This window comes from Malassezia restricta, chromosome V (genome assembly GCF_003290485.1).
Source record: "Malassezia restricta chromosome V, complete sequence".
Lineage (NCBI taxonomy): Eukaryota > Fungi > Basidiomycota > Malasseziomycetes > Malasseziales > Malasseziaceae > Malassezia > Malassezia restricta.
Genome location: NC_040197.1, coordinates 717,734 through 731,457, shown reverse-complemented (window position 1 = coordinate 731,457; position 13,724 = coordinate 717,734). Strand labels below are relative to the sequence as shown.

The 13,724-nt window shown below is 67.1% G+C and overlaps 12 protein-coding genes across 12 annotated transcripts; 4 read left to right on the top strand and 8 right to left on the bottom strand.

Annotated features, from left to right (window-relative positions):
* Position 1: 1 nt before the first annotated feature.
* On the bottom strand, positions 2–2,167 carry MRET_3273 (glycerol-3-phosphate O-acyltransferase/dihydroxyacetone phosphate acyltransferase; the record flags this gene model as incomplete). Its single annotated transcript, XM_027629900.1, has 1 exon — positions 2–2,167. The coding sequence occupies one exon, from the start codon at positions 2,165–2,167 to the stop codon at positions 2–4; it is 2,166 nt and encodes a 721-aa protein (XP_027485546.1).
* Positions 2,168–2,215: 48 nt separating this feature from the next.
* Positions 2,216–4,210, top strand: MRET_3272 (DNA helicase II/ATP-dependent DNA helicase PcrA; the record flags this gene model as incomplete). The annotated part of the gene is made up of 1 exon (XM_027629899.1): positions 2,216–4,210. The coding sequence occupies one exon, from the start codon at positions 2,216–2,218 to the stop codon at positions 4,208–4,210; it is 1,995 nt and encodes a 664-aa protein (XP_027485547.1).
* Positions 4,211–4,219: 9 nt separating this feature from the next.
* On the bottom strand, positions 4,220–5,239 carry MRET_3271 (solute carrier family 25 (mitochondrial carrier protein), member 16; the record flags this gene model as incomplete). The annotated part of the gene is made up of 1 exon (XM_027629898.1): positions 4,220–5,239. One exon carries the CDS (start codon positions 5,237–5,239, stop codon positions 4,220–4,222), a length of 1,020 nt encoding a protein of 339 aa, XP_027485548.1.
* Positions 5,240–5,247: 8 nt separating this feature from the next.
* MRET_3270 (membrane associated protein-like protein) lies at positions 5,248–6,564 on the top strand (the record flags this gene model as incomplete). The annotated part of the gene is made up of 1 exon (XM_027629897.1): positions 5,248–6,564. One exon carries the CDS (start codon positions 5,248–5,250, stop codon positions 6,562–6,564), a length of 1,317 nt encoding a protein of 438 aa, XP_027485420.1.
* On the bottom strand, positions 6,554–8,008 carry MRET_3269 (dolichyldiphosphatase; the record flags this gene model as incomplete). The annotated part of the gene is made up of 1 exon (XM_027629896.1): positions 6,554–8,008. The coding sequence occupies one exon, from the start codon at positions 8,006–8,008 to the stop codon at positions 6,554–6,556; it is 1,455 nt and encodes a 484-aa protein (XP_027485610.1).
* On the bottom strand, positions 7,995–8,675 carry MRET_3268 (proline-rich, actin-associated protein Vrp1; the record flags this gene model as incomplete). Its single annotated transcript, XM_027629895.1, has 1 exon — positions 7,995–8,675. One exon carries the CDS (start codon positions 8,673–8,675, stop codon positions 7,995–7,997), a length of 681 nt encoding a protein of 226 aa, XP_027485609.1.
* Positions 8,676–8,813: 138 nt separating this feature from the next.
* MRET_3267 (Cys-Gly metallodipeptidase DUG1) lies at positions 8,814–10,250 on the bottom strand (the record flags this gene model as incomplete). The annotated part of the gene is made up of 1 exon (XM_027629894.1): positions 8,814–10,250. The coding sequence occupies one exon, from the start codon at positions 10,248–10,250 to the stop codon at positions 8,814–8,816; it is 1,437 nt and encodes a 478-aa protein (XP_027485604.1).
* Positions 10,251–10,292: 42 nt separating this feature from the next.
* Positions 10,293–11,042, bottom strand: MRET_3266 (thiamine pyrophosphokinase; the record flags this gene model as incomplete). Its single annotated transcript, XM_027629893.1, has 1 exon — positions 10,293–11,042. One exon carries the CDS (start codon positions 11,040–11,042, stop codon positions 10,293–10,295), a length of 750 nt encoding a protein of 249 aa, XP_027485603.1.
* A 21-nt stretch (positions 11,043–11,063) lies between these two features.
* MRET_3265 (TFIIH basal transcription factor complex TTD-A subunit) lies at positions 11,064–11,286 on the top strand (the record flags this gene model as incomplete). The annotated part of the gene is made up of 2 exons (XM_027629892.1): positions 11,064–11,228; positions 11,254–11,286. The coding sequence occupies 2 exons, from the start codon at positions 11,064–11,066 to the stop codon at positions 11,284–11,286; spliced, it is 198 nt and encodes a 65-aa protein (XP_027485602.1).
* A 77-nt stretch (positions 11,287–11,363) lies between these two features.
* MRET_3264 (tetratricopeptide repeat domain protein) lies at positions 11,364–12,021 on the bottom strand (the record flags this gene model as incomplete). The annotated part of the gene is made up of 4 exons (XM_027629891.1): positions 11,364–11,440; positions 11,465–11,532; positions 11,557–11,695; positions 11,721–12,021. The coding sequence occupies 4 exons, from the start codon at positions 12,019–12,021 to the stop codon at positions 11,364–11,366; spliced, it is 585 nt and encodes a 194-aa protein (XP_027485601.1).
* Positions 12,022–12,113: 92 nt separating this feature from the next.
* On the top strand, positions 12,114–13,046 carry MRET_3263 (uncharacterized protein; the record flags this gene model as incomplete). Its single annotated transcript, XM_027629890.1, has 1 exon — positions 12,114–13,046. The coding sequence occupies one exon, from the start codon at positions 12,114–12,116 to the stop codon at positions 13,044–13,046; it is 933 nt and encodes a 310-aa protein (XP_027485608.1).
* MRET_3262 (SDE2 telomere maintenance) lies at positions 13,043–13,705 on the bottom strand (the record flags this gene model as incomplete). Its single annotated transcript, XM_027629889.1, has 1 exon — positions 13,043–13,705. One exon carries the CDS (start codon positions 13,703–13,705, stop codon positions 13,043–13,045), a length of 663 nt encoding a protein of 220 aa, XP_027485423.1.
* Positions 13,706–13,724: the final 19 nt, after the last annotated feature.

Below are 13,724 nucleotides of genomic sequence, written 5' to 3'. Positions count from 1 at the left end.
ATTACGGCGCTACGGACGGATGCGTCGCGCGAAAGTCGTGCGACCGGGGGCGCTTGGTGCGCTGCCGCGGCGCGGCGCGGTGGGCGTCGTCGGCCTGGTGTTCGTATACGTGCAGTGCGTCTTCGTAGTCGGCGCCGAGGTCGTTGTCGACGACTTCGGCGCGGTGCGCGGCCCAGTCGCCGTGGCGCCGCGAGGTGGACCAGCCAAAGAGCCATTCGTCCATGACGTTCATGGGGTGTGAGAGCGAGCGGCCGCCGGACGAGTCGAGGGGGCGCCCGTTGTAGAGCATGTGTTCCATCTCTTCGGGCAGCGGCGGTGGCTTGGCGGTGTAGGAGCCGCGGCCGATGTCGGTGTAGTTCCAGCCCTCGGGCTTGAGCTCTTCGATCGTCTGGTGCAGCTGGGCGGTGAGGTTGACGCGTTCGCGCTGGATCTGCTCGATGACGCGCCGGCGGCCGGGCAGGAGCGACGCGACGAGCGGCGGCAGCGACTTGTACACGTCGATGCCGACCTCGCTCATCTTGATCGTGCCGTACGTGACGACGGGGAGGCCGACCATGACGTAGAGGGGCATGAGTCGCTTGTGCGCGAGGCTGAGGCTGGAGCGGTAGGCGAGGGCCGTCGCGAGCGCCGCGTACGACACGTACAGCACGGGCGTCACGACGAGCGACACGAGCACTTTCCACGTCGCAAGCACGTCGCGGCCGTACAGCTTGACCTGCGACGCCGCGAGCGCCTCCTTGGCCTTGCGCTTGCTGATGATCTTGGCGAGGAGGATGACGGGCATGTTGAGAATCGTGCCGGGCAGCGCGCAGCTCGTCCAGCCGACGAGGAGGCCGAGGCGGTAGCACAGGAGCGCGAGGCTGCGCAGGACGGAGCGGTTCGCGCGCTCGACCTGGTGGTCGCGGATGCCGACCTGCTTCAGGTGCCGGTTGTACGTGAGCACCGACTGCCGCAGCGCGAGGATCTTGGGGTGGTCGCGGAACTGCATGTAGCCCATGACGAGCTTGCGGTTCTGCTCGACCTTGTCGCTCAGGCTGAGGTGCTGGCCGGGCAGCGACATGAGCCGCCGGCTGGCCTGGATGACCATCAGCGTCTCGTAGTCGGGCGCGCGCACGGTGACGCTCTTGAGCCCGTCAAACACAATGTCGAGCATGCTGGCGATGGCCTGGCGCTTCTCGGCGCCGCCGAGCTTGAACAGCTCGACGAGCTCGGGCGGCGCGTGCAGCGGCATGCCGAACTCGATCACGGCGCGCGAGCGGAACTTGTGCGGGTGGAAGTAGCTCAGGCCGACCGGCACGATGTGCACGTTCAGCGACGGGTCGTTCGCCATGGCGCCCAGCGCCATGATGACGACGCCGGCCTTGAGCGGCAGCAGATCCGTGCGGTCGTGGCTGCCGCCCTCGGGAAAGATGCACAGGCAGCCGCCGTCCGACAGCTGCTTGTACACGCTCTCGTACATGTGCGCCTGGTTCACGTACGGCTGCAGGGTGTACGTGACGCCGGCCTCGAGCGCCTCGAGCGCCGCGCCGCTGAACGGCGTCTTGATCCGCAGCTCCGTGTCGCTCACGATCTCTGTGATCTCGCCCATCGCATAGTCGGTCGACTTGGGCAGCACGAGGTTGCCGCGCACCTGCGCCTGGCTCGTAAACTGCGTCCCAAAGCCGAGCACGCGCGTCGGGTCCGCGGCGTGCGCGGACACGGTGCCGAGCCCGCGCTTCGCGTCGTCCGCCGCGCGCCGCACGGGAATCGAGTTCAGCATGCGCGACATGCGCCCGATGAACGGCCGCTTCGTGCTCTTGTGCGCAATCAGGAACGACACACGCCGCCCCGCATGCCGCACCTCCGACGCGAGCAGCAGCGGATCCAGAAACTGGTTGTGGTGCGGCGCGCCCACAAAGATGATCGGGCCCTCCCGCGGGATCCGCCACGACGACCGCGGCTGGATCTCGCGGAAAAACAGCACCACAATCAGCCGCAGCATGTTCAGCGTCACGTCATACAGCACCTCCGTGCCCAGCACCCGCGCCCGCAGCAACATGCGCGACGCCAGCCTCACGACCACACGCGGCATCACATCATGCAGCGGTATCGGCAGCGACGACAGCATCCGCCGAAAGTCGGCCTCTACATACGACAGCGCCTCCGCCGGCGTACGGTCCGTCGTCATGGCTCGTGAGCAACAAACACGGGCCGCCCCCGTCCCTTGCGCCTCCACATGCTCTCCGCCGCCCAGCACGAGGCGGTGACGTCCGAGGCCGCGCGGCCCCTGCAGATCCTCGCGGGCCCCGGGTCCGGCAAGACGCGCGTGCTCACGTCGCGCGTCGCGCATCTCGTGCGCGACAGCGCGGCGCCGATCGCGCCGGAGCGGTGCGTCGTCGTCACGTTCACGAACCGCGCCGCGAACGAGATGCGCGCGCGCCTCGAGACGATGATCGGCGCGGACCGCACGCGCCGGCTCGTGCTCGGCACCTTCCACGCGGTGTGTGTGCGCTTCCTGCGCCGCTGGGGCACTCGCCTCGGCCTCGATCCGCGCTTCACGATCGCCGACACGGACGACGCACGGCGCCTCCTCCGCGACGTCGACCGCGACGCCCCCGTCGACGCCACACTCGCGGCCATCTCGCGCGCCAAGGCGCACGGCTGGACGCCCGACGAGCTGCGCGCGTCCGCCCAGCACGCGCCCGGCTCGCCAGCTCACACCGAGCACCTCGCGCTGTGCCGCACGTACGCCGCGTACCAGCAGCAGCTCCGCACGAGCCACGCGCTCGACTTTGACGACCTGCTCCTCCTCGGCGTGCGCCTCTTCCGCGAGCACCCCGAGCTCACGACGCACATCGACCACGTCCTCGTCGACGAGTTCCAGGACACGAACGCCGTGCAGTACGAGCTCCTGCGCCGCCTATCGCGCCACGTCAGCGTCGTCGGCGACCCCGACCAGAGCATCTACAGCTGGCGCCACGCCGACGTACGCCACATCGAGCGCATGCACCTCGACTTCCCCGGCCTGCACCGCGTCCTCCTCGAAGAAAACTACCGCAGCACGCCCCAGATCCTCGAGGCCGCCCTCCGCGTCATGCAGCAGGATCCGCACCGCCTCCCCAAGGGCCTGTACACCGCCCTCGCAAGCGGCCCGCCCGTCAGCGTCGTGGCATGCCACGACGCCGACGACGAGGCCCTCTTTGTCGCGCGCGAAATCCGCCAGCACGCCCGCACCACGCCGTACGCGCACATGAGCGTCCTGCTCCGCCTCACCGCGCACAGCCGCGCGTTCGAAAGCATCTTCCACCGCCTCAACATCCCGTACCGCCTCCTCGGCGGCGTCCGCTTCTTCGACCGCGCCGAGGTCCGCGACCTCCTCGCCTACCTCACGCTCGCCGACAACCCCGCCTACACCCCCGCCGTCCTGCGCGTCCTCAACGTGCCCAAGCGCGGCATCGGCCCCCAAAGCGCGCAGCAACTCGCCAACGCCGCGCAGCACGCACAGGTGCCGCTCCTCACGCACCTCGCACACGCGCACGCCCTGCGCCCCGCCCTCCTCCGCGCCGTCCGCTCGTTCGTCGACGTCGTGCACGAGCTGCACGCCCAACGCCACGCCCCCGTCGCCGACCTGCTGCACCGCGTCCTGCACCTCACGCGCTACGAAGAGCATCTCCGCCAGACGAGCGACGCCGACGCCCGCTGGGACCATGTCCAGGAACTCATCCACCTCGCCACCGCCTCCGACGACCTCAGCTCGTTCCTCGAGTCCAGCGCCCTCGCCTCCGACGTTGCCTCCGACACGCCCTGCGTCACGATCTCGACCTGCCACGCCGCCAAGGGCCTCGAGTGGCCCATCGTCTTCTTGCCCGCCATCGAGCACGGCATCTTTCCCTTCTACCGCTGCACCACGCCAGACGAACACCGCGAGGAACGCCGCCTGCTCTACGTCGCCATGACACGCGCACAGAGGCAACTGTACGTGTCGTGGGCGCACCGCCGCCTCGTCCTCAGCGAATGGTCCGACCGCTCGCCCTCGCCCTTTCTCGCCCCCCTCGTCGATCGCGCGCCCCCGACGCCCGCCCAGCCTCGTAAGTCACCGGCCCCCTCGCCCCCTGCCTCGCCGGCCGCGTCGCCCCCACCCAAGCGCCCGCGGCCGCCGCCCCTCGCCTCGCGCCCCACACCCGGCCCGGCACGCCGCAAGACCCTCGGTGTCCGTCGCCGACGCTCGTAATCGTACAATCTATATACCTAATACCCGCTTCATCTCCGACCACACGGCAAAGCTAATGGCCGTCATCGGCACCACCTTAAAGTAGCCAATACCCAGGCCAATGTAGAACCCACCGAGCCCGCGCGTCGCATAAATCCACCGGATCGTCTCCGAGATCTGCTGCATCCGACTCGGATGCAACAGACCCCCCACCTGCTGCCGCCGGCGGATCACCTCAAACGGGTACGACGCCGTCTGCGAAATCGCACCCGCCAGCGCGCCCGACGCCAAATCCACGACCGTGCGACTCAGCTCCAACAGCGGCGGCCGATCCGACAGCGGCGCACCCCGCGAATCCCTGTTCAGCAGCAGCCCATACAGCCACGCCTTCGTCCGCTCAAACACCAGGAACGACGTGCCCGCATACGGCACCATGCCCAGGATCGTCGACGTAAAGCCACGGTAAAACTTGAGAATCGGAAACTGGTGCAGCAGCGCTCGCTGAGGCGCGCCGCCCTCGCCCTCCGGCGCGCCCTCGTGGTATATTTTCGTGATAATGTGGCGCAGACTCCCAGGCTGCGGCTTGCTCTTCGTATCAAACGCCAGACGCACGCGGATCAGCTCCAGCGGGTACGTCAAAAACACACTCAGCACACCCGACATCGACCCCGCCAGAAACAGCCGCAGACCCGTCTCGTCCTGCGGCGTCGGCATCAGCGCCAGATGCAGCACGTCATACGCCATGTACTTGACGGCCGCATACGGAAAAATACGCAGAATCGTCGCACTATGCCCATGAAACAGCCCCATCAGACCCTGCTGATCCACAATCCGCCGCATCGCATCCACCACACCCAGCCACCGCCCACTGTACTTTTGGTAGTCCGGATTGCTCGCCTGGAACAAAATCTTGACCCGATCCAGCGGCGCAATCGCCGTCTTGGCCGCACACCCCGCAATCCCGCCAGCCAGGCCACTCCGCAGCACATAGTCCCAACTGCGCCGGTGCGGCGCCCTTCGCTGTGCCTTGGCCCCGCTCTGCTGCTGCATGCCAGCGGATGCCGAAATACCGAGGCGCCGGTCAGCGCCTCGCCCCCCGAGGCCAGGGTCCTTGCCCACGTGGCCTCCATCGCCACCCCCACGTGTACGACGCGCGTCACGACGACGCCCCTCGCCTCGCCACGATGGGCTGCCGGATCTGCCTCGACGCCTATACCCCCGACGAACGCCCGGCGGCCCTCCCGTGCGGCCACGTCTTTCATCATGCCTGTCTACAGGACTGGCTCACCACACGCACGCACGGCGCCGTGCCGTCCGGATGCCCCCTGTGCAAAGCCCCCGCGGCCCTGACCGATCTCGTGCCGCTCTGGGCCTCCGACACGGACCTGAAGCAGTACGTCGCCGCTCACCCACCCGACGGCCGCCTCTCCTCCATGCACGCGTGGGTCCGCCACCTGCACGACTACGCCATCGCCACACACCAGCTATGCCCCCCCGCCATGTCGCGCGCCGCCGCCGCCCTTCCCTCCGCCCTGCCCGACGAGGCCCGACACGCCCTCCAAGACGCCATGCACGCCCTCCACGACGCCGTCGTGCACACGGACCGCCTCTCTCGCGACCTGGCGCAGCGCATGCACACCCTCGACGAGCGCACACGACACGTCCTCGCCAGGGAAGAGCGCTGCCGACGCGACGAGCAGCGACTCGCCAGAGATAGAGAGCACGCCGAGCGCGAGCACGCAGCGCTTCGGCACCGCCAAAAGCATCTCGCGCACGTCAAAGACCGCCTCGAGACGCAGCAGCACGCCCTCGACGCCCGAGCGCGACAGCTCGACGAGGCGCACGAGGCCCAAACGACCCGCCTCCACGACAGCATCGCGGCGGCCAAGAGCCAATGCGCCGAGTCCATTCGGCGCGCAGCGCTCGCCGAAGAAGCCGCCACCGCACGATGCACCGACGCCGAGCGGCAGGTCCGCGAGGCGCACGAGCACGTCAGCGACATGACACGCGCGCTCCACGAGACACGCACCAAGAACCAGCGCATGGCCGATCAGCTGCGCGAGCTGCGCGCGGCGCTCGAGGCCAGCAAGGCCAAGCGCCGCGCTGAGCGCGCCGCGTCTCAGCACCTCTACGAGCAACTGCGCCACCAGGAGCAGGAGCCGCCGATCGAGAGCGCCTCCAGCTCACCACCACCCGTGCCGACGCCGACGTCGACGGCTCAGCTGCTCTACGATCTCGATGATACCCACTTTCCCATGCCAGGCGGCACGTGGTCCCGGCCTACGAAACGCCCGGCCCGCGAAGACGCATGGCCCGCCGCTTTGCCGCGCGGCGCACGCACCGTGCTCGGCCCACGACGGCGTCCTACCAAGTAGTAGCTGATGCATGGCCCTTGCGCGCCATACGCAAGCACGCATCCTGCAGCCATGCGCACGGCGCATCAGGCGAGACACGCAGCGGCACGGCCCGCAGCGGCGGACACGTCAGGCCCAGCTCCGCCGGCGAGGCGGTCGGCACGGCCACATGCACAGCCACGCCCGACGAGCGCAGCAGGCGCGACGCCTCACACTTGACAAAGTCGTCCGGCTCACCCACCCCCTGTACCACGACAGAGATGCGCAGAGGCCGCACGGTCGTGTCCAAGTCCGTGTGCATCACCGCGCCATACGTGTCCTGCGCCATGCCCGCGAGCCACGCCGCCGACGTGAGCGGCGCACGCTCATTAAAGGCGAGGATGCGCTTCGCACACGGCATCAGGCCACTCAGGCGCGCGGAGCATGGCTCCATCGTCGTGTACATGATCAGCGACAGCGGCTCGCGCCGGCGTGCCTCGGCCTCCGCGTGCGGCGTGCGCGCACAGTACCGCAGCAGCTTCTCCATAGCACACTCTTCCGCATGCGTGTTGCCCGGCAGCTCACGAGAATAGCCCGTCGTCAGCCGCAACGGCTCCATCCTTCCTAATGGAGGTGTGCGACACAGCGCATGGCCGTTCACGGCCAGCACGCAGCCGACCGAGAAGGCCGTTGGCACGGCGTCAGCGCGATCCGCCTCCTGCAGTGCCAGCAGCATCATGCGCAGGTGCGCGGGATGCGATGCATCGAAGCGCGGCGGCACGGACGCCGGCGCCTCGGACACCGCCTGCATCCACTGCGTGTAGCTGTGCTCCATCGGGCTCCGCCACGCCACGTACTCGTCCTTCAGGCGCAGCGCACGGCTGGGCCACAGCGTCAGCGCACGCACACGCAGACGGCGCAGCGCGCGCGAGCGTCGGACGGGCCATTCCGTGAGCGCATAGTACACCAGACCCATCGCCCCGCCCAGCGCGACGCCGACCTTGACCTGGTCCGCCGTATGGTACATCAGGTGGACACGCGAGTAGCACGTCAATGCCGTGCACGCCAGCACCAGCAGGAGCGACGCACCCTGCTCGGCCCGACGCAGCCACACGCCACGCACGAGGCTCGGATCACGCCTCGGCCAATGCGCCACGATGTGCCAGCACCAAAACGCACAGAAGAACCCACTGAATTGCGCGTGAGACGACGGCATGCCGTAGCCCATGCCTAGCACACTCGTAGGCCGTGGCTCCTGAATCTCGCGCTTCAGCCGCCCATTCAGCGCCTCACAGCCAATGTGGCCCAGCAGCACACGCACAAAGATCAGATCGCGGCGGTGCAGAAAGGCGGCCACGTACACCGCCAGAATCAGCACCGGCGACAGCGTCACGAGCGCCCAGTACGCACCCCACGGATCCCGCGCACTGTACTGGACATGCGTCAGATCCAGCGTGAGCAAATGCGCCAGGTCATCGCTCCGCATGGTGCGAGCCGTTCGAGGCCGGACGTCCCTGGCCGCCGAACCCCAGATGAATCGAGGAAATATGCCGACGCAGCCGCTGGGACCACGGCCGCTGCCACCACGACCCAGGGTCGCGCACGGACGCCTCGGGCGGCTGAGACGGCCGCGGTCGAAAGAGGCGCGGTGCGCGCGGTGGCGGCGTAGGAGGCACAGCTACGGGGGATGGCGGCGCGCTCGGCGGCGCGCGCGTCGGCGGTGCTGGCGCGACAGGTGGCGGAGGTGTGTAGGCGCTAAAAGCCTTGCGCCACTCATCGAGCACATCCTGCGACGATGGCGTGCGCACACGTTCTGAGGGCGCGTGCGATGCGGCAGCTAGCGTGCCGTGAGAACAGCTGCGCCGCAATGGCGGCGCCTCGGGCTCCAGCGGCAACGGACGCGTCCAAAGCTCGCGCGGCACGTCCCCGTCCCCCTGCTGGATCGCACGTCGTCCCGGACTGAGTGTGCGTGCTACATACACGTACCGCTCCACTTCGCCGCCATGGCCTAGCACGGCCGCAGGCACACTGTGCTCGCTCGAGCTGTGCGTGCTCACGTCTTCGACCTCGCACGGCCGCAGCACGAGCATCGGCGGCCGCAGAGGCTTGTGTTTCGTGTGCACGCTCGAATGAACAATCCGCACGACAGACATGCACCACGCACCAGACGCCGTTGCGCTGCTCTATATACCCACATATCGTGTCGCGCACCGATCCGCGCATCATGGCACGACACGCTCGGCGGCTGTGGCGGCGGCGGCGGCGGAGCAGGTCGTGACACACCGCCCCCTTTACGACGCCGCGGCCGAGGCGACCTTGTACAAATACGTGCCCAGCAGCTGCGTGCCCTTGATGTAGTTCGACAGATCCAGCTTCTCGTTCGTCGAGTGTGCGCCGTCGTCGGAGCGGCCCATCGGAAGCAGAAGCACGTTGGCGTTGAGCGCATCGGCAAACGTGAGCGTGATGGGAATCGAGCCGCCCTCGCGCGTCAGATCCGGGCGCACGCCGTACACGGCCTCGGTCGCCGCGATCGCAGCCTCGTAGTTCCAGTGCTTCGTGTCGGCCACCCACGGCTTGCCGGGGTGATCCTCCTCGAGATGCATCGTGTTTTTCGTCTTCAACTTGGCAAACTCGGCCTCGATATGCTTCTGCACGGCGTCGGTCACCTTCGCCGGGTCCATGTCCGGCACGAGACGGATCGAAAACTTGCCTGTCACCTTGTGCGGGATCACCGTCTTGGAGCCCGGCTCGGCAAACGCGCCCTCGATGCCGTGGAGACTCAGGCTCGGGTAGCGCATGCGGCCCATGAGCACATCCGTCTTGCTGTCACTCACCGTCGTCGAGCTGCCCGTGCACTGATCGACATCGGCCACCTCAAACTCCATGTCCTCATACACCTGGCGCTCCTCGTCCGTAAGAGGCGCGACCTGGTCGTACAGGCCTGGGATCAGGATCTTGGCCTGCGGCGACACGAGCGTCGACATGATCTGGACCAAGTCCGTCATCGGCTCGTGCATCATGCCTCCAAACACACCGCTGTGCAGATCATGCGCGGGACCGCTGATCGTCAGCTTATAGTAGGCGACGCCGCGCAAACCATGCGTCACGCAGGGCTTCTTCGTGCCGAGCCAGTAGTTGTCCGAGATGCACACGGCATCGATGTGCTGGAACAGCTTGTCCTTGTGCTCCACGACAAACTCGTCCAGGCCGACCGAGCCGCTCTCCTCCATCCCCTCGAAGCAGAACTTGAGGTTCACCGGCACATCGAGGCCCAGCGCCTTGTGCGCCTCCAGCACATTGATCCACCCCATAATCGGGCCCTTGTCGTCCGTCGAGCCGCGGCCGATCAGGCGATCCGTGGGCGTATCGTGCACCAGCTCAAACGGCTCCGTGCCCCAGCCGTCCGACTTGAGCGCCGGCTGCACGTCATAGTGGCCATACACAAGCACCGTCTTCTTCGACGGATCACGACCATACTCGCCCACAATCACGGGCGGCAGCTGCACCTCCTGCCCATCGAGCGTCTGCATGCCCAGATCGTGCGACGACACGTCGCATCCGACCTCGGCGAGCTTGTTCTTCAGCCACGCGCCCATCTTGTACACCTCGGCACGGAACGACGCATCGCCCGACACACTCGGGATCTCAACGGCCTCGGCAAGGTTCGCTATCCACTTGGCCTGGTGCGCCTCGGCGTACTCGACAAACTGAGCACAGGGATCACTCATGGTGGGACACGAACCGGTGGGCGCTGACGCGTCTGCCACGTGCTATCTAGACTGCAGCTCGATCGTCCAGTAAATCGGGGCATCCGTCGTCAGGTGGACGTCGCCGTCGGGATGGACGAGGTGGTTGGACGTCGATAGAAAGCCGCCGAGCGAGCAGGCTTCGCCCTGCAGGTTCCACTCGAGGCCCTGGGTGTGGATGTGCGCCGCCGCGACGCCCAGCGGGAGCAGGCCACACGACTTGCCATGGATGCGTCGGTCGTGCCGCAGGAGGTGCGTGCCGGGCGTCACGAGGCACGTCATGCCCTCGCCCGTCACGAGCAGCACATGCGGCCGCAGGCGCAGATGCGCATCCGCATACACGTCGTGCGTCGGGAACGCGAGTTGCGATAGGACATGCAGCGTATGCATCGAGTGGTCCAGCCGGCTGCCGATGCCGCCATAGATCACGAGCGGCAGCGTCTCTGGCTCGAGATGCTCGACGGCCTGGATCGACTTTTGCAGGTCCGTCGAGCATTGCGACGCTATGTGCTCGATCGGCACGTCGTGCTCGCGAAAGTATGCCTGCGTGTCGTCGGTGATCGAGTCCAAGTCGCCACAGATGAGCGTGGGCCACGCACACGACGACTGTGTGCGCAGCTGATTCGCGCCGCCATCCGCTGCGACGCGGATCGCCGCCTCATTCCACAGCCGCTGAAAGAGCGGGGCCTGCGTGATCGGCGTATTCAGTAGGACGATCGCATACGCCCCGGGACAGAGCGCCTGGCCATCCACAAAGCGGTGCCACTGCCACATGGTACGTAATTTCCTACCTCCATGCGGGCCTTGGCCGGGACGCTGCTGACCTGCGATGTGGCCGTCAAGCAGATGATCTTGGCCATCGACGAGCGCATGCCCTGCATCATTATGGACCTGGACGACACGCACATGCTCGTGAACAGCAAAATGGTCGAGCAGCTGCGGACGATGCTCGAGGCCGAGGTACGTGGTCCGGCACTCACAGCAGTTTGAGAAAAACACCTATACCCTAGATATCTAAGACTGCTGCTCGACTTCGACACGCGCAGCCATCAGCTTGGCCATGCAGTTGCGCACATTCTGGTCGGCACGCTGGCGTCAGTCGCGCGTACGTACATCGATGCCACACTCCTTGGCTTTGCGGTACGCCTTGATCGCCGGCTCCAGCTGCTCGCCTGCTGTGAGTAGAGCGTACGTACATGCTTCCAACACGGTACCTAGATTGAAGTGAATCTCGCCATCGTCAGGACTCTGCGTGGCTGCGAGGCTGGGGTGAGTGCGCCCTACGTACGTCAGGTGCTCCAGCGCCTTGTCCGCCTGCGGCGGCTTGGACATGATGTAGGCGGACGCCAAGTTCGTGTGGGCATCCGGACTGTCCGGCGCCAAGCGCAGCGCGTGCGTCCACGATTCGATCGCGCCCGGCAGATCGTCTAGCGTCAGTGGCGCAGAACGTACGCTCCTGGTACTGGCAAATGCCCAGGTTGTAGTAGGCCGACGCATTCTCGTGCACCTCGACACTCTTCCTGTACGCTCCCTTCGCACGCTCTAGATCGCCCATCTCGAGCGCGTGTGTGCCGCTGTCGAGCAGCTTTTGCGCCTCGCCCTCCGCCGGGTCGTCGAGCGACACGCCCTGGCTCTGCTCCACGGCGAGCGGCACACGCGTCACATGAAGACGCGCTACACGCACGACAGGCGCGCGCGCACGCGCAGCCAGCATCGGCATCGCATAGCGTCCGGCACGTACGAGCCACGACATGGTCCAGCGCCACAAGGCGCCCGGCGCAGCCGAAGCTGGGCGGCCCCTTATGGATGGAGGTGTGTATACCCAACAGACCTTGCCCTCGGCTCATGACGCCCGGCGCCCAGCTGATCCTCCCGAAGCGCGCGCGCCCGTCGCTGTCGTGCGCGGCCTTTGAGGAGCTGCGCGCCGAGTTCGGACATGCCCCCGGCGCACAGGACGATGCGCCAAGTGCGCCGCCGCGGCAGACGTGCCCCTTTTGCCATGCGTCCATCGAGCGCCCCTCGCGTGTGCTGCGCGACATGCTCTCGTTCTGGGAGCAGCGCAAAAAGGCAGGACACGTCCTCCGTCCCACCGACACGCTCGCCGTGTGCGAGCAGCACCGCAACGAGCGCGACGTCATCCCCCACGGCGCATCGCGTGGGTGGCCCATGTCCATCGACTTTCGCCAGCTACGGCGGCGCATCACGTCGCCTGACGCGCGCTACCTGCGCATCCTGCACGACTGCATCGAGCATCCTGACCACAGTGTGTGGTTCCGCACCGCCAAGGCGCAGCGCGCCGCGCAGGGCCGAAAGGTGTGCGATCTCAACACGTTTGACGAGCGCCTATGTGGCTACTACGGCGAGCGCGGCTGGGAACTCTTGCACGAGATCCTGTATGCCGTGTACGTCCAAGACCCGCTTCTCCCCACGCTCGATCTCACGCGCGACGACGTGCAGAGGCACTTTGCGCCGCTCAACACGTCGCAGTTTCTCGACAACGTCCTCCTTCCCGAGCTCGTGTGCCTCCTGATCCAGGACGATCTGGGCGGCGTGCCATACGACGAGGCTATGCGCGTCCAGCGCGAGAGCCAAAAGTTCGGCATGGCCATGTACGCCAGCGACGCACCGCCGCCGAAACGCATGCGCCTCGTCCAGCAGACCCTGCCGGTCCGGCGCACGTCGCGGCCCACGACGCCAGCCACGTACCACGAGGCGTCGAGTGACGAAGAGCGCCCAGTGTGGCACCAGCAGCGCCTGCTCCAGCCCCCACGACGCTAGGCAGCACGTTCCTTGCCCTTGCGCCGCTTCTTGCGCATCGCCGACGCAACAGCCCCCCGCACATGGTCCACAATCTCGCGACTCTGCTCGACATAGTCGTGATCATCGAGACGCTCTCGCTTCGACGTCGACGGCTGCGCCGCTTCCTCCTCCAGCGTCTCGCCCGCCTCGTCGAGCTTCTCCGCGGCCGTCTCATAGTCGGCCATCGACTTGGGCGCCCGGCCCAGCATGCGCTCCAGCTTCGCATACTTGCGCTTCTGCGCCTCGTCCCATGCAGCCTGGCGCTCCGACGCCTGCGCCACGTACTCGGCCAGCAGCTGCGCCTGCTTGACAGAGCCGACGCGGCGGCCCTGCAAGTCGCGACACGAGTCCTGGCTCTCATGCTTGCCGCGCGCACTCATGCGCCCGCCCTGCGCACGCAGCATATTCCCAAAGCCGCCCTTGCCGCCACAGAACCGCGCTCGCACCACGAGATCCATGTCGGCCACGACGTGCGCATGCGCATACACAGGCTGGCCACCGCGCGTCGTCAGTCGCACATCTGCGTGACCGAGCCATGGCGTCAGCGCTGCACGCACATCCGCGCCCCGCGCTTCGCTCGACACGCGCACAGCCACCGTCGCCTCCCACGGCGCACACAAACGCACCCACAAGGACATGGTCGCCACCGAGAAACAA